General features: G+C 53.8%; 1 protein-coding gene across 1 annotated transcript in view; it reads right to left on the bottom strand.

The window, feature by feature from the left end:
* HTRA3 (HtrA serine peptidase 3) overlaps positions 1 to 14,292 on the bottom strand; it is a 30,631-nt gene extending 16,339 nt beyond the window's left edge. The window contains exons 1-2 of the mRNA XM_003799144.2: positions 13,828 to 14,292; positions 1,167 to 1,266 (exon numbers count right to left, since the gene is read on the bottom strand). Coding sequence (XP_003799192.1) covers positions 1,167 to 1,266; positions 13,828 to 14,212 — 485 coding nt within the window. The 5' untranslated portion in view covers positions 14,213 to 14,292. The remainder of the gene's footprint in view (positions 1 to 1,166; positions 1,267 to 13,827) is intronic.
* Between the last annotated feature and the right edge of the window lie 8,298 nt (positions 14,293 to 22,590).

Raw genomic sequence — 22,590 nt, 5'->3', positions numbered from 1 at the left:
ACTCACTCATTCACTCACTCACACACATACTCATTCACTCCCTCATTTACTCACTCATTCACTTGTTTATTCACACACACACACACTCACATACTCGTTCACTCCCTCACTCATTCACTCACTCGCACACATACTCATTCACTCCCACATTTACTCACTCATTCACTCACTCACACACATACTCATTCACTCCCTCACTCATTCACTCGTTTATTCACACACACACACTCACATACTCATTCACTCCCTCCTTCACTCATTTATTCACTTGTGTATTACACATTCACTCACTCATTCACTCACACACACACTCACATATTTATTCACTTGTGTATTACACATTCACTCACTCACTCATTCACTCACATACTCACATACTCATTCACTCCCTCATTCATTCACTTTTCCATTGGACATTCACTCATTCTATCCCTCACTCATTCTCTTCACTTGTCCATTATACATTCACTCACTCACTCATTCACTCATTCATTCATTCACACACTCACTCATTCACTCACATACCCACCGGCGCCTTCACCAACTGGGGTAAGTGAATGACAGGGTCACATTCACTTATTCGTTCACTGATCCACTCCCTTGTTCATCCCTTTCCTCTTCCATACCTGCTTTAGCCACACTGGCCTTGCGACTTTGGCACTGTAGTCTGAGTGGCACAGCCCCCAGTGTGTCCACTCGTTTGCTCCGTGTCTAGTATGGGAAGCTCCCTGAGCCCCACCCCCACTCCCACTCCTACAAGCCCTGCACTTGCTTGCCCAGCTGTACCCCTGCAGTGATACCTTCTTCACTTCCCGGTCTAGTTCCTTCTGCCTGTGCTTCACCATGTGACCCCTCTGGATTTAAATACACAGCAGGTGCCCAATAAAACTGGTGGATTAAGTGACTAAAGAGCCACAGTACCTCCTGCTACACACCCACTTGGCACCCACAGCTCTGGAAGGTGCAGGGTCACTTGGTACTTCTCCAGCAGAGGACATCAACATCCTTCCCTGAGGGCAACCATGCAACAAGGTTGGCCCAACCCTAGGCCCACCCTGGGCCCTATGACCCAAGCTGCTAGAGTGGGATCAAGTTTGGGCCTCAGCCTATTGAGGTGGTGCTGGGAACACTTGGACTCAGGAGGGCCGGGAGGGGTCACCACGCACCTCAGAAAGAGCTCTATGTGGACCACGGCCGGTGCAATCTTCTCTACCACATCAGCAATGAAGTTGAACTTGTACCGTGGGCTGGTCAGCTGGTGAAGACCTGCGCTGGCAGGAAGGATCAAGTGTGTCAGTGGGAGCAGGACACTGCCAGCTCCTAAGAGCCCTGCCCACAGGAGGGAGGAGGATGCTCCTCCAGAGACCCCTGCCCAGCCATGCTGAGCCCTTAAGGACCCACATGCACAACAGTGCAGCGACACCCAGCCACTAGGGAAAGGGCTCACTCAGCCGGAACACAGCGAGCAAAAGCTTCCACTGCTGAGCTGCCTTGCCTCACCAGTGCTGGCCGGCCCTGCCAAGAGGCTCATGGAGGCCAGGACCCTTGCTCTGGCCACACTGGAGTGATGCTGGGATCAGATCGGGGGTCAGTCCCCCAGGACCATTCCTGTTCTTTCATACTACAGCCACACCCTTGGAGAACTGTCCCTTCTTGTCAAGGGCAGGCCTCCTAAACCCTGGATAAGAGGAGGCCCTCAGAGCATCCTTTTGAGCTACCCCAGTCTGGCCATAGTGTGACCCCCTTCTGGGTCTACAGAGCTGTCAATTTCTGAGTCCACAGGGCCCTACATCTATGTCTAACTTGGGCTCACCCCGGTCTGACTTGCCAGGCAGTTGAAGAACTTCCCTGGAACCTTCATGGGTTCAGATTTCTGCTGCCGTCAGCAGTGGGGACTGCGGTTGCCAGGACTACAAGCCTGAGGCGTGTGGGTGGCACAGGGCCCACAGCCCTTTGGTGCTGAGCTCTCCCAAGCTTCTACCATCTGGAATTCATGCTGTTCAGTGTTTCTGGGGCTCCTGGGCCCAGGAAGGAGCTGTGGGCTGGCCTTGCTGTTTTACAGCCATGTGGCCTCAAACAAATCACCTACACTCTCTGGGCCTCGACTCCTCATCTGAAATATCAGACTAAAGATGCTTCCTGACCCAGGCCTATGGGAAGTGGGTGTGATGTGACTGTAATGTGGGAGGCCCCCTGCAGCACCCACCTACCCCACCACCAGCAGCTAATGATCTTCTCTTTTTATTTTTATTTATTTATGTATTTTGAGACAGACTCTCACCTATCACCCTGGGTAGAGTGTTATGTGTCATCATAGCTCACAGCAGCCTCAAACTCTTGGGCTCAAGTGATCCTCTTTTCTCAGCCTCCCAAGTAGGTGCCTGGCACAATGCCTGGCTAGCTTTTCTATTTTTAGCAGAGATGGGGTCTTGGTCTTGCTGGTCTCCAACTCATGAGCTCCAGCAATCTACCCACCTCAGCCTCCAAGAGTACTAGGATTACAGGTGTGAGCCACCATGCCCAGACCTGATGATTCTCTTAATGACACCTGGGGATGGGCCAGATCAGGTTCTCCAGCAGGTCTCAGCCTGTGGGTCACGACCCCTTTTAACTGTATTACAAGTTCGTGGCATTAGGAAGGTTGAGAACCACCTTTGGAAATCTGGATGTCCAGATTGCCTAGAAGTGCAGAGGTCACCAGCTGAATGCAGCTGTGAGTGCAGGGCCCAGGCCTGCAATTCAAGCACTGTGAACATTTGTGAGGCAAGTGCAGTCCCTACACACAGCCCATCATTCCTCAACTCTCCACATGGCAGCCAGGGCAGGAATCTTTGCCTCTTCTTTAAAGGTGGGGAAACTGAAGCTGGCAGAAAAGCAGGATCTGAACATGCTGTGGGCTCCTTTCTCAGTGGTTCCTACCTCCTCCCTGTGGTTCCCAAGGCCCTGACTAGCCCTTCAGCATGAACCAGGACTGCCACAGCTGGCTTAAGCTCTGCTGAGGGACAAAAAAGGGCCACCTCCCCCAGCTCCCAGGACACTTGCCTCTCACCAGCCAGTGGATAACTGGCAAATGGGCTTTGACTACTGTGGTCAGCATGAATCAAAAGCTGTCTGTCCAGGGCGGCCAGAGCCCGGCTGGGAGATGCTGGCAACCTCCAGGAGCCCTGGTCCCAGGAGGCAAGCTCTGTGGCAGGCAGGGTCTCAGGGTTAGAGGTCATGTTAACAGCCCCCAGGGGCAGGGCCCCTTCCCTTGCAGGGCTCCCCATGCACAGGTCTATTTCCACACAGTTTGCTGACCCTGCCGACCCTCCCAGAACTGCATAGAGCATGGCTGGCCCAGGTGGTGAAGCTGCCTGTGCAGCCCTCGGGCTGAACCCAGGCCTGTCCGCTCACCTCACAGTCCTTGGGAGCTCAGGATCATCTTCTAGTCTGCCCCTACCAAGCAGAGGAAAAGGAAGCCAGCCACAGAGCCTGCTGCCCTATCAGGTCCAGTTCTCCCCTAACTGAGGAGAGGCTCCCAAACTGATAATCTGCAGGCCCAGGGGCCCCAGGGGAACCCCTAGGCTCATGCCCTTCCCCTTGCAGCAGGAGGGACCCCCTGGGATCACCTGCTCCCCATGCAGAGCCCAGGTGCTGCATGCCAGAGCACTGGCAGCCCAGGTCAGGCCAGTGTCACCTCTCCTTGCTATGGGATCTCTGACAGGCCACCTGTCCTCAAACCTCTGCTTTTCATCTACCTGCCTTTCTTTTTTTCTTTCTTTCTTTTTTTTTTTTTGACATAGAGTCTCACTATGTACCCTAGGTAGAGTTCCATGGTGTCATAGCTCACAGCAACCTCAAACTCTTGGCCTTAAGCGATTCTCTTGCCTCAGCCTCCTAAGTTGCTGGGACTATAGGTGCCTGCCACAATGCTCAGCTATTTTCTTTTTGTTGTAGTTGTAGTCATTGTTGTTTAGCAGGCCTGGGCTGGGTTCGACCCTGCCAGCCCCAGTGTATGTGGCCAGTGCCCTAACCACTGAGCGACAGGCGCCAAGCCTCACCTGCCTTTGTGTGCCTCTTCCTACCTCTCCCTACCAAGATGCTCCAGCTGGCCCCTAGCCTGGCCCAAATCCCATCCCCTCTCCCCAAGCAGCAGCCCAGCAGCCTTCTCTCTTAGTCGGATGGGCCCCATCTCTGCTCAGGGCTCACAACGTGATGCCGCACCCACAGCTCTCACTCTCCTGTGGGGTTTATTCAATCCATGCATGCAGGTGCCCTCCACGTACCCACCTGTGCCAGCTACTGGAGACAAGTGGTCCAGCTAGGGCTGAGGGGCAGGTGGGTACCAGCCGAGGCCAGCACAGTGTGCCAGGACAAAGGGGAAGCCCAGGGGTGAGGTAGGTGGCCAGAGGTGCTTCTGCTCCAGGCCTGAAGGAGCCCACTGGGCAGGGTAACAGCATCATGAAAAGCCTCAGGCTGACCCCAAGTCTCCCATGATGACAGCACATTTATTTTGATCTAGCAGATTGAGAACCGGGCCTGGTGTGTGAATCTACCAAACGGAGGCAGAAAAATGTGTTTCCTCCCCACAGGAATGATGAGGACAGGCTGCACTGCCCATGCCTTCACCCTGGATCTCAGAGAACTCAACACTGGGGCCAGAAAACCTTTGGGCACTATCCTGTCCACCCCGCTGATCAGCCTTGCTCAGGTCTTGTCACGGAGGGCAGCAGAGCTGGGGGCAGAGCCGACCCCCTTGACCCTCCAGCCCTGGTGCTGCTCAGGCCTGAGCTCTGCTTTGGCCTCCCGGAGAGCGAGGGACACAGTGGCCCCAGGATGATTTTCTCCCATGTGGTCTCTCCAGAGGTCACTTAAAATAGGTGACGCTCTATTTTATATAGTATGATTAAACTTCTATATATTATTCATAAGTAAAAGCCTGGCTAGAAAACACATCAAAATACTACTACATAGTGGTTATTTGGGGGCAGGGTAAAGTTATTTTTCTTTTTTCATGGACTTTTCAAATTTTTTGGCATAGGTAAGATATACAAATAAATCTGTTAAAAAATGAGATAAAGCAGGGAAAAAGAGCAAGGCCTGTGAGGAGAGCCTCAGGGATGGATTGGAAGGTGTGAGATCGTGCGAGGCCACAGTACTCCCCAAAGGAAGTCCTCCTGGCTTACCCTGCACCCCATGCTGCTGGGACAGAGACATGTCAGACGCACCCCACACTCCAGCAGAGCCAGCACTGGCAGCCTGAGACATTTAGGAAGGAGGAAAGGAACGAGGGAGGGAGGAAGTTCAAGGATCCTTTGCTGACTCTACCTGACCCAGCACACAGTAGGTCTACAGACACTACTGGAAAGAAGGAACATCTTTCAGCCCCATAAGAGCAGCATCAGTGGCCTATTTTATGACCTAGGAAACTGAGGCTCAGAGGTGAAGATCACTCATGGCAAGGCAGGCTGGCACCACCCCAGGTTGGGTGGTCTTCAGTGTCTGAGTGACCTTAGGCCCTGGGGTACCCCCACTGGGCCCTGTTCCTTTAAGTCTACCCTGGGTGGGTGGGGGCAGGGCCTGTGTCCCCTGCGCTCCTCCCTACTCAGATGAGTCACCCATGAGTCAGGGGAGGGAGGACGCACTTCCCACTGCCTCTTTCCACATGAAAACCCTGGGCCCCCACGGCTGGGAAGCAGACTCTGTTTGTTTGGGGTTATTTGACAACCCCCACCCGAGCCTCAAGCCAAAACTCTGAAGTCAACAGGCACTCTCAACCAGATTCAGCTGGGAGCATTTTTTTTTTTTTAAAATAAACTATAATCTAAAGGTCCTGGGAGTTTTTGTCAGGGGAAACTTGACACAGAGCAAAGCACAAAGGCCAGGTGTCTGGCGGAGCCTTCTGGGAGACGAAGGGTCAAAATCGTAAGAGAGGCAGACTGGGAGAACAGCCAGCAGGGAGAGAAGCTGGATTTCGGGGCTCCATCTCCCACATTCCTGCTGTGAGACAGTGGCACACCCTGCAGGAGGACTACACAGGGCCTACACAGGGCTGCCTTGAACTGCTGCATACACTGTGCACTGCACAACCCCAGGACCATCTGACAAAGATCAGTGTGGCTAGCTTCCCCCAGCACCGTGCAGTATATAACCTGCCCAACTGTAGGCATTAGCCCCTCCAGCACACAATGGGCAGAGCCAGGACTGAGACCCATTTCTGTTCCTCTAACTCTAAGGTCACTGCCCCCTTTTTTTATTGCCCCCTGCAATCAAAGATCCCTCAGGCACCCAGGGGTTAGCTGTGAACTAGGGATGAAGGAGCCATCAGTGGGTGACCACAAAATCCAAGGCTTTGACAATCTGTCCATAACACTGACCATAGTCTGCAGACCAGATGATAACCTCTTAGCAGGGCATTCAAGGACCTGGGTGTCCTGGTCCCACTGATATCTGCACCCTTGTGTACTGGCACTCTCCCCTCATGCCTAAATGTCACTGAGCCTTTGTACATGCAGTTTCCTCTGCTAGGAATGCACTTTCCATCATTCCTTAAGGCCCAGACCACCAGCACCTCCTCTGGGGAGCCTACTCTGACTTTGCAAGGTCAATGACCAATACCCATCCCAAAGCTAGTCCCTCTGATTATTCCCATGGCCTGGCACCCCTGAGCCTAGGTTGGGCTGGCCTACAGTAAGGGAGCAAATGAGTGAATCAATGTTTTCCAGAGACAGATGTGCAGTCCCAAGGGCCACCTCAACAGTCCCCAGCCCCACTACCACAAGAGGCCCAGGAGCTGCCTCCAGGTCTAACTGGTCCCTGGACAGCTCCCTGTGTTTTTCTTCCTCTTGAAAACTTGCCTGTCCCTGAGTGAACCATGTCCCCCCAGCCAAGAACATCAGCTTCAAATCCAGCTGTGTCTGCCTGTGGGTGGATCCTACTGTCTGCGACCCTCAAGCCTGGGGTCCTGTCTACAGAACACAGCAGGGGCGGGGGAGGGCAGTAGCTGAGGCCTAGAGCAGCTCACTGTCTCCCCTACAAGTGCCATACCCACCTGGCACCCCAGGCTGGGCATGGAGGAACCTCAGGTTGTGTTCTTCAAGTCTGTGATCTCATTGAATTCTTGCAGCAATTTTGCAAGGCAGGAACCATTCATTAGTCCACATACAGGCAAGGAAACAAGGTTCAGAGAGACCATACAACCTACCCAGGACACACAGCCAGGCCCCTCATCCCCTGACCAAAGGCACTTCTTCACTACATGCTGGTCCTTGGCCAACAGAACCAGCTGCCCAGGCCCCAGGAGAGCCCCCAGCATTGTCCTGTCCTGTTTCCTCTGGCTCTAAAGTTCTACGCCTGGCAGGGCTGCGGCCAACCCCACAGAAGAGGGGGCTCTGCCACTAGCCTGCTTATGCTTTCTAGAGGAGCTAGTCCTCTTGCAGTGTTCCAAGGGCCAGAAAGGGCTCTGAGCCACTCATAAGACCACCCAAGCCACTGGACCTCCTCTTATAGGAAGACCTTTCTGCCTTGACCAGGTCCAATTGCTTGACTCCTCAAGGCTCAGGCTCCTCAGTAATGACACAGGGACTACACAGGGTCAGTGAAACTCCTTTGGACACCAGGGATGATATCAGGCAGCTGCCCCATGAATGCTCCCTTCCAGTTCCTTCCCTGACTAGCCTGCCTCTCCTTCACCTCAGCTCTATCTGCAGAGGAAATATCCACTTGCCAGTATTTACATTGGTCTGCACTAATTGTCTATTAGCCCTTACACCATGCAAAGCTCTTTCAATCCATTATCTCATTGCCTGTCCAATGACCAGTGAGGAGAGTATCACAATTATCCCCATTCCACAGATGAGGTAACTAAGAATTTAGGAGACTTGTGGAGTCTTGCCACAAGAAGTGGCAGAGCTGGGACTCACCCCTCATCCTGAGCAGCTAGACATGAGGAACAGAACTGGGTATCATTCCTGGCTCTGTTCATTTTGTGCTAGAGATGGGTAATGCACACAGTTGGGCAGGCTGTACACTGCACAACTCCAGGGAATTGCCTACCACCAACTGCACTAGACTTGGGGTCCAGTTTGGAGAACATACACACATGCTCTGGCCATGTTTTTGCAGCACCAAGGACAAGGGGTCTGTGATTTTATTCTATTTCCCACCCATTATTCCACAGCCTCACCAAAACCAAGCAGGGAGGTCACTTCCTCCAGGTGCTAGATGCCTACCTAGCATGCAGAGCTCTGGATAGAAAGCCAGAGACACTTGGGTTCAGGGAAGAGCTGTCCCTCTTTACCTAAATGACCTGTGGCAGCTCCCTGCACCTTTACTTATTAAAAAGCCATGACAAAAATACTCAGAGGACATGTTTAAGGGTTAGCAAGCCTGGAATGTAAGTCCAGTGTGTTACCCTTGACCCTTGTAAAATCTGGTCACTTCCCTCCCTCAGAGCAACCCTGAGCAAGAGGTTCAGAATGCCTGGCAGGCACCCCTGGCATGCTGGCCAGCGCTGACCACTCTTTCATTCAGTCTGCACAGAACTCTGGCCTCCAGAGCAACCAAGCAGAGCTCTGGAGGGCCCATTCCCCATAGCTCCCTACAGCTCGGCATCCTGTGACTGGCACATCAGGTCAGCATACTTGGCTCCAGCTTACCCAGAAGAGTGCCACAGCTGACCATGGCAGGCCTGCTCAGCCCCACACGGCCAGGTGTCTCCTCTGGTTCCCCTTGGATGTGGACTTGAAGGCTGGAATCCAGATGGGCAGGGTGGAGCTCTGCAAAGTTTCCCCCTCTTCTGTTTCCACACATAACCAACATGGGATCAGGGATTTCCCAGGCAATCTGCTGGCCATGGTGATGGCAGGTGAGAAGCAAAGGCCTGATCACACGGAGCCTGAAGCCACATCAGGAGCCTATGTTTGATCCTTACGGTGGTGGGAGCTATGGCTGGGCTTTTGGCAGGGAGACTGGCGTCTCGTAAAGCCCTGCAGGCCACTGTGCATGGCAAGGGAAGCCCACCAGGAAAATCCCTAAGGAGGCGTTGCATGCGCAGGTACCAGGTACAGGAGGGTTTCCTAGGCCAAGCCCTGGTGGGGAAAGGGTGGCTGCACAATGTCCCAGGTCCTAAGCTCCTCTCTGGCTGGACTTCTGGTTTAGCGGCCTTGGCAAAGACTCTTGGCTACCAATGCAGCTAGCGCAGAAGCGGCACAGTCCTCAGACCCCACCAGATGCTGCAGCTCAGCCCTGCTGTCCCAGGCCGGGGTGGGGGTGGGGAAAGCTTCCTCTTGCCTGGGTAGTCCTGAATGCTGAGTTCCAAGATGTGTGCAGCCCCAGTAGGCTGCTCAGAGGATTAAAACCTAAAAGTCAACCACAGCTCCTAAATAAATAAAACTAGGAGATGCCGTCAGAACCTGCTTGAGATTGTACAATAAACAGCTGATTATTAAAGGCCACATTGTAAACTGCCCAGGGCTTTACATTCTGAGTTAATGGCTCCCTCTCAGGACCATGGATCTGCAGCTATAGATGAGAGGCCACGAGGTCACAGGGCTCTTCTCTCTGCAGACCCCCTGAAGCATGTTTGTCTCAGTCTTCACTGTCCCCCGACCCAGATTTACCGTCTCTGTGTCACAACTGTGCTGTAATGGGGAGATGAGACTATGTAAGAGCTCCCTGGAGAAGTGGTGAGCTTCCGCCACTAGGGCTATGTGAGAAGGGCCAGGAGGGTGACAGGAGGTTCACACATCACACAGGCAACCCACTCATTTCACATCCCTGCCCAGCAAGACTCAGTCTAGGGAGGGTGGAAACAAAGCAGACGAGTCAACAAACAACCCAGGGGATAAGAGTGGGTAGAGGACACTTGAAGGCATGCCATGAGGCTGACAAAGGGGCTCCCAGGCACAGTGGCCAGATAGGACAGTGCAGGGGTATGGGACCTCCAGGCTAGGGTGGAATGAGGAACTGACCGTGTAAAAGTGAGGGAGGGAAGCCTATGCAGTGAGTATTGCATGTGCAAAGGCCCTGAGGCAAGAAGAAGCAGGTGTGGCTGGGCACAGAGGATGAGAAGATCTCATGAGACTTGGAGGGGTGGAAAGAGGTCTTAAGAGTCAAGGTACGTGTTGGGGCACTGTTGGAGGGTGCCCTGAAGGATGGACTGATCAAGGTCATCCTGACTGCTATGTGGAGAAGTGACAGGTGTCAGTGAGGCCAGCATTGCTGAGGCTACGAGGAACCAGAAGACATTTTGTGGTTGAGCCAAGAGGACACAGGGTGACACAATGCAAGGAAGAAGAGGCTCAGAGGGGACAAATGTTTCCACCCAAGCATCTCAGGGGGTCCGCTGGGTCGGACTGGGAGGGGTGGAGTTTGGGACCAAAGCAATTCATCAAGCAGCTGACACATGTCTCCAGCACAGGAGACAGGGACTGGAGATAGCCCTTGAGTCATCAGCACCTGGGTAGTATTTAAAGGCAGGCAAGATCACCTGGGTGAGAAGGGACCTAGGAGAACCCCCTACCTGTAGAAGTCAGGAGGAGGAGTAGGAGAGGGAGCGCAGGCTCGGAGGCAGAGGAGAGGGAGATTCGGCTGGCCCCAGGGAGTCCACGCTCCTCTGGCAGACCTTCCTTCCAGAAATGTCCAAGTGGACAGCCCCTTCTACTCAATCACATGTGGACACCACTAGCAACTTCTGGGCACGCTCTGGGGAAGGTGGGGGGTGGACACAGCCAGGGGCGCTCCACAGAAGCTGAGGCTGATGGAGATTGAGGTCCAGGCCTGGACAACTCCCCTGGGTGCTGATGCCCTGCCCTTCTTTCACATAGGAGGAAACTGAGGGTAACTGTGTAATCAACTTGACATCACCCCATCAGTAAGAGGTACACAGAGCTGTAGATCTGAGATCTCTGAGGCCCTAGCCAATATAGCCATAGTCACAGATCCAGGGCCCTGCCACCCTGGCAGAAGAAAGCCAAGGGCCCAAGAATACAGCTCTCAAAGCCAGCCAGACCAGGCTAGGCCTGGCTATGTGATCTCAGACCAATTACTTCTCCTTTCTGGTCTCAGTCTGTGGTGCCTGAGAAGCGACCCCGCTTGCAGAAGGAATTGAGATGGGCTGGTGAGAAGCCAGGAGCCAGCAAGTCCCCAACACAGAGAGTGTGTGTAGTGCGCCCTGCTAAGACCTGGGAGTTCTGAGTTCCCTGAGCACCAGGCAACAGTGGCAGGACGGCATATAGCCATAACATGTACAGCACCCCTGGGGCTGAGCAGCAGGAGCCCACACAAAGTATCATATTCTAAGTTACAGGAGTGGGGATCCTGTCAGCCCTCCCTCCTGCACCCATGGCCACCCCAGTGTTGCCCTGGCCCTTAGGATTCTGTGCACCCACCTTTGCTCTGCCTGTGCCCACTCTGTCCTCCCTCGTTCTGCTTAGGGAGTTCCCATACATCTCCCATAGCCCAGCATCGAGTATGTCTCCTTGGAGCCTCCCTGACCCTGCACGGTAAGGCAGACTCAGCAGCAGTCCTATTGGGTAACAACATATAGAATGAGGCAGAGTTGTCCCTGGTCACACACCAGGAGCTGGGCAGGTATCCACGTGCCTTGAATAGCACTCCCCTGGGTGCTGCAACCCCCCTTTCACATAGGAGGAAACTGAGGATAACTGTACAGTCCACCTGACATCACCCCATCAGTAAAAGATGTACAGAGCTGCAGATCTGGGATCACTGAGGCCCCAGCCAATATGGCCACAGTCACAGCCACATCCTGCCTTTCTGAGCTACCACTGCACTTGGCTGCGGCCGTCAATTACTCTCCCCTTCTCACTCTCCCTGTGTCCTCCCCTGTGGTCTGTAAGTCTTGAGAGCATAGGCAGGGCCTGTTTCCCTGCCATGCCCTTGTTGCCAGCCCAGGGCTGGCCAGGCACACAGAGAAGGTGCATCATAAACATGGGCTCCCTGGATCAATGAGGGTTCAGACCACTCCAACCTCCCTCCTGCCCCTAGATCCTGGGGCCGGGGAGGCAGTCCCCCACCAGCAGAATGCAGGGGCCAGTCCTCTCCTCAAAAAGACCAGAAATGGGCACACCAGGACCAATCTCCAAACTGGATGGGCTACCACAAGAGTGCCACAGGCACTCATTACATTATGATGCCTATCCCTGAGGTCTCGAGCTCTCCACCCCCACCCCAGCCTCTGGGGCCCAGTCGTAGCACAAGTCTGACCTATTACCCTCACCCTTGCTACTGGTTGAGAGTGTCCCCTCCAAAACTCAAGTGCTGCCATTGGTATTGAAAGATAGGCCTTGTGAGGTGATCAGGCCATGAGGGCTCCTCCCCTCAGGAACATGGAGGAGCCCACTCCAGCCCTGACAGAAGCTTCTTGCAGCATTTGGCCATTTCTTCCACTTGCCCTTCTGCCATGGGAAGCCACGGTGCCTTGGTCTTGGACTACACAACCTCTAGAACTGTGAGAAATAAATTTCTGTCCTTTATAAGTCACCCGGTTGCAGGAAATCTGTTGTAGCAACTCAAAATGGACTAAGAACCTCCCTTAAAATCCTTCAACAGCTCTCCCACACAATCATACCACATCTCGTATGATGCTCTCCCATACTGGGCTTCCCACAACTCTGTAGTGCCAGGAGGAAGACTTGTGTGTTCTCTCAGAAAAGAGAAGCTTTGTTGAAAATTCTTGGGAAACCCTGGGTTTATCATTTGAGAAAACTGCAGGCTTCCTCAGATCCTCTGATGGATCAATCAAGCACGTGTGTCTCTATCACAGGGACAGTGTTCCGTTTCCCAAGTCTTTGGGCCACAGGACCTTAACTTTGGGAAGCTCTGACCTACAGCATCAAGTCTGAGCCCTCTGGCATGATGCTTACGGCCACTTATCATCCAGTCCCTGCTGACCTGCCCAGCCGTGGTATCACTCCTGCCCTTACGTCCGCCCTACTCAGTCACATGACAGCTGCTCAGAGCAACCGGCTCTTCCCAACACGGCAAAGCCTATAAGCATTTGCCCACACTGTTCCCTCTTCCCAGAACGCCTTTCCCTATTGCTGCTGGAAAATAAGTCCTTACCCTTCAAGATCAGCCTAGATGTTCCCCTGAAGGTTTCTCAGGTGCCTCGGGAAGTGAATGCTCCCCATGGTGCTCCCAGGGTTCCGCAGAGCCTGTCCTGGTAACCACCAGACACTGAGTGTCCTCCCACTGTGCAAACAGAGGCCCCATGCCAGGCTTCAGAGAGCACCTGAGGGACCAACAGCAGAACCTGCCTTCCTGAGAGAGCCCCCAAACAAGGAAAGGGGTGGCAAGATTTCCTTCATGCAAAGGGTCAATCTGCAAGGCAAGATGCAATCCAGAGCTAACTGCAGGTCAGGGGACTGAGGCTTCCCCTAACCTCAACAGCCTTTCCCTGTGGAGCCCTAAGCAGTCCAGTCACCCACATGGTCACTCTTCCCACACGGTTCCGGGCAGACATGCATTTTAACCACAGAAGAAAACACTGGTGTTGCCCAAGAGAGCACACCAACTGGAGACTGAAGTTCAGGAACGATCAGAGAAGGGATATGAGGACGAGGGACACAGGTCTCCACAGACCAAAAGTCCCCGGGGATGGTCAAGAGGGCATCAGATGTCACTTATGACTCTAATTCTGCGACGTTGGGAACAGCAGTTCGCTTTTGTGGACCTCAGCATCTCCATCTGGATACGAAGAACTGGTTAGACGATTTCTAAAGGGCTGTCCAGTTGTGCCCAGGGAATGGAGACCTCGAGCTTGGCCCTGTCTCCAGGCCTCAGTGTCCTCAGGAAATGTTCCCCTCTTCCCCGCTCAGCGCTTACCGGATGGGCAGGCGCCCTTCTGCAGCTGGCGCACGGGCGTCCCGGAGAGCTGCAGTGCGCGGCGGCTGGCCGCCAGCAGCGCGCACACGTTGGCATAGGTGTGCCCATCGGTGCCACACACGGCGTGGGCCAAGCGACAACGGCACACGCCGCGCACGCACTCCAGGCTTTCCCCGCACGGCGAGTCGAGGGGGCGGCCGCAGGGCTCGCCCTCGCTGGCGGCACACACCAGGCAGCAGTTGCAGAGATCGGGCACGTAGCCGCCGGGGCAGCGCGGGCTGGGACACCGCGACACGTCGCAGCGCGCGGGGCACGGGGCTGTCGGGGACTCCCGAGCCAGCGCCAGGGAGGCCAGAGCGGCCAGGAGCAGCGCCCGCGCCTGCATGGCGGCCAGGCCAACAGCGGGCCGCAGAGCGAGGACCGCCCGGAGGCCGGCGAGGATACCGAGGCCGCCCAGGGGCTGGGCGCCTACACAGGCGGCTCAGGCGGACGGGCGTTGGGACCGCAGGGGCATGCCCTGGATGCGGGGACAGCAGACGAACTCCCTCCCTCCTTCTGACACACCGGCTGCAGGCGCTAGAGCCCGCCGCATTTAAAGGCGACCGGCGGCCCGCCCCAGCTAGAAGGGGGTGGCGACCCTTCCACCGGCCCCGCCCTGGCCCCACAGGCCCCTCCCCGCTGGCCTCCAGGCTCCAGGCCACTTGGTTTGGGAATCTGGACACAGACAGGACTCCCAGCCCAAACCCCTGGGCGCATGCCTTAGGACCGCGAGTCCCAGTGACCTGAGCCACTGTCGTTGAAATGAACAAGCTCAGACTGTACCCAGCTCCCCCCTTCTCCACCCCGCTGTCTGTCCACACCTCCTCAGCTTGGCAGCCCTGGGCACTCACAGGTGGGCAGCTCAGATCTCCCACTGGTGACTCCCAGCAGAGTCTGAACTTGGCCCCATGTGCCCTGAGTCTGGCTCCCCCGTCTTTAGCTCTTAGAGGTTGCACTCTCCCCAGCCCTGGGCAGGGGTTACTGGTTTCCGGCTCACCTTTCCTAGCTCTGTGCCTCAGTTTTGTACCATGCCCAGGGAGTTAGTTAATACTGCTTTATAACCTCACAGGGTTGCGGGAAGATCCGGCTGAGTCCCTGGCTGAGGAGCATTTCTGAGCCCTTTGTGCTTGGGCACAGCCCGCCTATGGGAACAGGAGGCAGTTTCCATTCTCATTCCTCTGAAGGACCCCTGCGGACCCTGGGCCTGCCCCCAGGGCTCAGAGTCTGGTGATGGTGACATCAGCAGAACTTCCCTTCTGAAGAGACTCGTAAGGGTCTATAGGATCTGGACTTGTGGCCATGGGATTGAGAACTGGCAAACCAGGACCCAGACACAGCCCCCCACACAGAAGCACAGGACACAGCTAGCCAGTTGGCAGCAGACAATGCCTGTGTGCAGTCCCTCAAGCAGGTTCTCCAACCTTTATTGTGTTATAAGCCCCTTTGGCAGCCTAGGGAGCCCAGGGGGCCCTTTGCCAAATGATGTCCTTAAATGTATGAGACAAACAGCACAGGATTACAAAGGGGATCAAGTCTTTTAAAACACAGCTATCAAAATATATGAAGCCACAAATTGTGATGTACTAATCCATGGGCTTCTTTTGTTAGCACATTTAATAACAAGATCTGGCCTGTGGTCCAACACTCACAGAGTCTTCCCAGAGCACTGAGCAGAGGGGCCCCAGGGACACCTGCAGCAAGTTCAAAGAGACAGAAAAGGCCTCCACTTTCCCTGGGGGATGGAGCCACAGACCCTGCTGTGGCTGGGCTGATTGCACCACTGAAGCAGTCAGTGCTGGACTTCTGCTGGAGTTAGTGGAAAAAATAAAGATGGTTTTTCATTCAAGTTCACAGACATCCCAGGGTAGGAATTGGGGAGGGGTCTCTGGCCCAGAGGAGGGTGGGCAGCTGGGGTAAAGAGTCTGGAGAGTGGGAAGGGGGAGCAGATCTGATCTCCAGGACCCTGGTGTCCTGAGGACTTGGGCACTGCTGAGGGGTCCAGCCAGGGAGGGGCCCCATCAGACAGATGTGTCTCTTGGGAGGTCAGAGAAGGGAGGAGGCAAGAGGTGGGGACCTCAGGTGTGAGCACCCATGGGACCCAAAGGGATGTGGGAGATGGGGAGTGAAAGGGGTTGGGGTGACCCATGCTGAAAGGTCCTTTGATAAAGGCCTATCGGACCTGCATTTTGCCTATAAAAACTTGAAGTGCATTATGCTTTGAGAAGATGTGGAGGATTTTGGACCACTTCTTGGAAAGACCCAGAAAACTGGGGGCTGGGGACCTCAGGGCTCAGCCCCCCTCAGTTCACATCTCTGCTCAGGCCTGAGGGGAAGGGGAGTTGTTCAAATGTCTAGGACACCTGTCCCTTAAGTGTGCCATGGAGGGGCACCATGATCCAGAGCAGGCTCTTTGGGGGGCCTGGGTCAGCCTCAAAGGCCAACACTTTTCCATCCCTGGATTCTCCAGTACAGAAAGTCAGAGACCCAGAAAGGGCCAGAGCTTTCATTTTCTCTAAACTGTTCATGTACAGCTGGGGAAACTGAGTCTCAGAGAGGGTCTAGGGCTGATTATTGCTGCCATCCAGTTTGTATAGCCCACTATGGTCTACAAGTGATGACAACTGCTGCTTCTGGGGTTCTGGGGCAGTTCACATGCTCTGCATACATTATTTGACTCAATATATGACTAGGTTGGCATCATGACCCTTAGAATAAGGGCAGGGGGGTGGAAGGTCAGAGTGCATGGGAGGCTGTCCTCAGATTTGGGTCCACCTGCAGGTTAAGTCTATGCTACTCCCTCAAGAGCGCCCTGCCCCCAACATTCACCTGACTTGAACTGTACGACTGCTTTGCAAAGGGAATTTAGTTTACTTGTACAGAAGGGAAACTGAGACCCAGAGTGAAAGGATTCTTATTCAGTTTCCCTTCTCCACTCCATAGCCAAGATGCAGGCCCCGGGGTTGGTTTGATTTTTCCCTGGAAGAGGCAGTCAGGGCTCACCACAGCACAGTGACCCTAGCAGGCCGAGGTCCAGCACAAGTCTCAGGATGAAAGCTTTGCAGACGACAGGGCCAGCAGCGCCCTCTGCTGCCCCTTCCCCATACTGCCTTGTGCTCATCAGGAAATGAAACATCTCAGAGGCCTCCTCTTCCTAGCCTTGTAGAGCTGCTGCCTCTGCTCTAACCCTCTTGGGGTGGGGTGGGGGGGATGAATTCTCTCTTGGATCCTCTGCCACTGCAGCCCAGTGGTGCTTCAGGACCTGGGGGTCCCCAGGAAATGCTCTAGGAAGGTGGTGGCCCTCTGACTCTCTGGATTCCCAGGGACACTAAGCACACAAATCCTCTGCGGTCAGTCCAGGGCACAGGAGCTGGGGCCAGCCCACTCTCCTGTGCTATCTCAGCCCACTAACAGTGGTGGGAGGCACCCTTAATCCATGTCAATCCATCATTCATTCTTTTGCATGTACACCTCCCCATACACTTAAAGTTCTTTACAACAAAGAACAAGATGGACTATTACCTATGCTGAAGGGAGTGGAGTGTACACCCTTCAGCTAGGCCTACTGCCAGGACACCTTCATGCCCTGGACTCTGCAGCCCCATCCATCCCCTGCCTCTTCAAGGACAGACAGCTGTGCTAGTCCTGAGCCTCCAGGCGAGCTCACCAGACTACAGGCAGGCCTTGCCTTTTGACCTGGCCCATGCTGAGTCTGGGCTTCTCGTCAGATGAGGTCATGGCTCACGTCACTCCAGGGACCTTGCAGACCCTCAAGGGCCAAACCTCAGCATTCGTTAAGACTCATCAGCCACTGAGAGTGGGTGATTCAGAGGGTGGACCCTGCTCAGGCCAGGGTGGGGGCCTGTGACGCGGAACATACTCTCTGCAGCCCCCTCCCCATGCTCTCAACACTGGGGACAGCACTGCCCCTCCTTGGGGTGTTTTCATTAGTTCTGGGAACAACCTCCCGGGAGAGATTGTATTAGGCCTATCTCATAGACACAGAAAACTGAGCTAGGCAGGTTTACACAACTTGCGAAGGCCCCTAAGACATTAGGTGATGGGCCCAGGAGAACTGTCAAAACAGTTTGTTCTGACCCCAAAGTTATGTTCTTTCCTCACATCACACTGCTGTTCCAACCCATTTTATGGAAGAAAAAAATTGAAGCCAAAGAAGGGAAAGCAGGTTGTTGAGACAACCAGACTAATTAAAACCAGTAGGCCACGTTGACTGACATCAACTGTGCATTACGTACCTGTATCGTACAGGTGTCTGATCCTTACCACTGCCTCTGAAAGAGGTATTATTATTGACTATCTCACAGATGAAGAAAGCAAAGCACAGAGAGGTCTAACATCTTGCCCAAGGTCACACAGCAAGTGAGCTGCAGTATTGGATCAGAACCCAGGCAGGATTTGTCTCATACAAAGAGATAAATGGTTTGGAACCCAGCTGAGGTGAGGTTCATAAGAGGAGAACTGAGAGCAGACAGGAGGGAGTGGGGAGACAGCCCAGAGGGACTGGGATCAGCCCTGGCTGATGAAATGAAATGAAATGATGAATAAGACCACCCAGCTGAGCAGGGATCCATATTTTTCCCTTTTTATAAGACAAAAATCTTCAGCTTTAGCTGTCTTCAGCCCAAACCCTTCTTGGGAATCACTCTGACCCCACCCAGCCCTGATGGGAGGAGTCAGACGTGAACCTCCTCCTGGGAGGGGACATGCTGTACCAAGTCCCTTCCAGGACTGACAGGCCCTCCTACCTAGTAGATGGCTCAGCTGTCCTAGGGGCCACTCGGCCTTTGCCCACTCTCTAAGGAGCTGCCAACCCTGTAGCACCCAAGACCCTCCAGCCCTCTGGTGGACAGCAATTGCTCTGGCCACCTGGGCTGTCAGGAATAGGGAAGCTTGTCAGGGTGGTGGGCTGGGGTCTAGAGCCTTCCCTGTCACACCCAGGCCACACACTATGCAAGGTGGGGCTGGGACCATGAGTTGTGTCCACAGAGCCTCAAGGTTCTGGGGGACTGAAGATGGGCCAGGAAGGCAGTGTTTCAGCACTGAGGGCAAGGAGGCTGCCTGGTACCCCCTGAGGCAGCCCCAAAAGCATTCATGCTGCTAATGAGAATCACGTGCTCCCTGGATACCCCTTCCTTGGTGCAGATGCCAAACCCACACTTTATGTCCAGAGCGATTTAATCCTATGATCATTCTCATGTCACAGGGAAAAATGCTGAGGCTCAGAGAGGTGAAGCTACTGGCCCAAGATCCCATAGCCAGAGGTAGTAGATCTGGGCCTCACCTCCAGACCCCTGGGTTTGCAATCTGAGCAAAGTGTGGTGACCAGTTGGAAGCTGGGACCAAACAATCACAAAGATGAGGTACTCTGGGCCAATGAGACTTCAGAGGACATTTCATTCCATGCCCATGAGAGGCCAGAGGCCATGTGAGCATCCTCCCAATGGCTTACATACCTGCAGTGATGGGGTGCCCTTCCACATTTCTCCTGCCACACGGGACTCCCCACACCACCTCTGTCTCCTCAGCCTGGACCCCCTGGTGGGGACAGGCCCTCCTGGTGCCCTCCCCCATGGCCATATCAAGCTCTGGAGGAAGATCCTGAGACCTTTCTAGAACCACTTCCCATTTCCCAGCCTGTAGGAGACCGATTCAGGAAATCTTTGGCATTGAAACTTAGGTGGGGCTGAACCCAGCTCTATTCAAGGGTAGGCTCTGATTGGCTGATCTGTCAGCATATCACGCCCTTTTTCCACAGTCATTGGTTCAGGGATGGGTCCTATAACAAATGAGAGCCAGTTCCACATAAAGAGACATTGGTTGGCTCTTTCCGGAGAGACGTTTTCTTCTCTAGCTCAGATAGACTCTTCTTTCCTTCAGCATGAGAACCTGGAAATGCTGGGACTGGCAGTCATCTGATGACCTGGAAGGGAGAGTTTGCCTTGGTGTGGAGCCACCTGAGGAGTGGAACCAAAGAGAAAAAGCAGCCAGGATTATGCTCAGCCTCAGCTGGTTCCAAACCAGCCTTTGTATGAGACCAGTCCTACCCGGGTTCCAGTCTTATGGAGCAGGTTCTCAAGCCAGAATCACGCTGTGCCTGATACTATTAGTCCTCAACTATCAGTTGACTGAGCCAGTAAATCCCCATGATGTTGAAGCCAGCTTGAGCTGGGTTTGCTGTGGTTATTGAAATGTGGATGTCATACAGAGGGACCACGCCAAGCCAAAACACCACCCCGCCCCCCAAATGAACATAAGTTGTACGAGAAGCAAGCCGGGAGTTGTGGTGTGAACTCACCATCTGTAGAGTACCTGTTATGCACTGGGAACTGTCACTTCACACCTATGCCACAGAACCCCATTTTACAGGTGAGGACACTAAGACTAAGAAAAGTGAAGTGACTCGCCCAAGACCACATGCTTGCTGATGGCAGAGTAAGGATTTGACTCAGGTCTGTCTGTGTAGTTCCCCCTGCAGCCCAGAGCCTTGCCACTCAGGATACCCAGAACTGGGGAGCACATTGGGAGCTTTGGGGCCGGGCATGGCTTTAAACAGGAGCTCCCCCAAGTGGGCCCCACCCTACTAGGGAGCCCACCCTGCCCTGACATCCTGGGAGACCACTGGCACTCTCTGGGTGGCATGTGTTGGGAACATCTAGGGGACACTGGGTGTCCCTTCAAGGTCCTGACATGGCTGAGGCCCAGGGTTTGGGGAGGGAGCGTGTGGTATGACAGGCTCTGCCACACGCCAAGCCCTGAGCTTGCAAATCACAGCTTTGCCAGCTTCATCATGGAGCCAGCTCCAAGCCCTGAGTGCTCAGGCTCGGCTGCGTCCAACTATATGATCTCGTCAGTGCCCATTCACCATGCTGACCCTCAGTTTCCTCCTCCTTAAAATGGGCACATGCAGCTCTTGCCTTCCTGTGCACTTCAAATCTCTCAGCTGCTGCCAGGGGATAACTGACCAAGAGGTAAAGAGACAAGGCCTGCACGGCACCTCTCAGCCCTGAATACCATCACCCCTGGGACCCTCAGGGTGAAATGCCCTCAGTTCACACCCCTGTGGACTGCGGCCTCCTTCTTAAATGCACAACCCTCCACCCTTCTGTCACCCACACCCATACCCCAGCCCTTTCCCTCCCTCTCAAGCCCTGGGAGTGAGACCCACCCTCATCTCACTGGCACCCTGTTCCCAGGGACTTCCTCCTCCATCTCACTCCCACACCCCAAGCTGCATCACCAGAAGCCGCTCCACTCCACAGGACCCCATTTCCAACACAATCCCCGCCTCCTGAGTTTTAAAAATATAACAGTTCTTTTGAGATAAAATTCACATACCATATAATTCAGCCTTTTATGTGTATGATTCAGTAGTTTTGGGTATATCTGCAAATAAATGCAACCACCACTACAATTAATTTAAAAACATTTCCAACACTCCAAAAAGAAATCCTACACTCATTATCAGCTACTCCCTATCTCCCTCCCCCAGCCACTAATCTGCTTTCTGTCTCCCCAGATCTGCCTGTTCTGGACTTCACATATAAATGGAATCATAACCTGTGGTTATTGTGGTTATTGTGTGTCTGGCTGCTTTCACTTCACATCGTATCTTCAGGGTTCATCCACAGGGTAGCAGGTGTCAGTGCTTCCTTCCTTTGTACGGCTAAATAGCATCCCATTGTATGGGCAGACTGCATTTTGTTTATCTGTTCGTCACTAATGAACCTAGGATGGTTTTCACTCTTTGGTGAAAGTGTATGAATAAGGCTGCTATGAATGCCCATGTACAAGTTTTCATGTGGACATTATTTTTTCATTTCTCTTGAGTACATATCTAGGAGTAGACTTTCTGGGTCATGCGCTCACTCTGGGTTTTGAGGAGTTTCCAAAGTGGCTGAGCCATTTTACAATGCGTGAGGGTCTGATTTGTCTATGCAGGCGTCCTTAAACTATGGCCCACGGGGGACATGCGGCCTGCCGAGGACATTTATCCCGCCCCCCAGGGGTTTTTGCTGCCTGTCCTGCTAAGCAGCTGACTTGTCCCGGGCCTGCAGTCTGGCCCTCCAATGGTCTGAGGGACAGTGAACTGGCCCCCTGTTTACAAAGTTTGAGGACCCCTGGAGCCTGGCTAATTCTTGTTATTTTCCATTGAAATAGACCATTGTTCTATCCATCCTGGTAGCTGTGCAGTGGTGTCTCACTGTGGTTTTGATTGGCATGGCTAGTGATGGTGAGCATCTTTCCATGTGCTGACTACTTAGATTCTTTGCCTGTTTTAAAATTGGGTTGTCTCATCATTATTGAGCTATAACAGTTCTTTACATATTCTGGATCAAAGCCCCTTGACAAGTTGATATGGTTTGGATGTTTGTCCCCACCAAATCTCATGTTGACATTTGATCCCCAGTGTTTGAGGTGAGGACTGGTAGAGGGATGTTTGGGTCATGGGGCAGATTTCTCACGAATGACTTGGTGCCTTCCCTGCCATGAGTGAGTTCTCACTTTAGTATAAATTCACATAGAGCTGTTTGTTTAAAGGCACCCAGCACCTCCTCCTCTCCCTGTTACCCCCGTGCCATGTGGCACTTCTGCTCCCCTTCACCTTCAGCCTTATTTGGAAGCTCCCTGAAGCCCTCCCCGGAGGCAGACACTGGCTCTCTGCTTCCCGCACAGCCTGCAGAACCATGAGCCATCTACACCTCTTGT

The sequence above is a fragment of the Otolemur garnettii genome, unplaced genomic scaffold, assembly GCF_000181295.1.
Source record: "Otolemur garnettii isolate 467f Iridium unplaced genomic scaffold, OtoGar3 scaffold00146, whole genome shotgun sequence".
Taxonomy (NCBI): domain Eukaryota; kingdom Metazoa; phylum Chordata; class Mammalia; order Primates; family Galagidae; genus Otolemur; species Otolemur garnettii.
The sequence above is the reverse complement of the archived record's forward strand: the minus strand, read 5'-3'. Positions and strand labels throughout refer to the sequence as shown.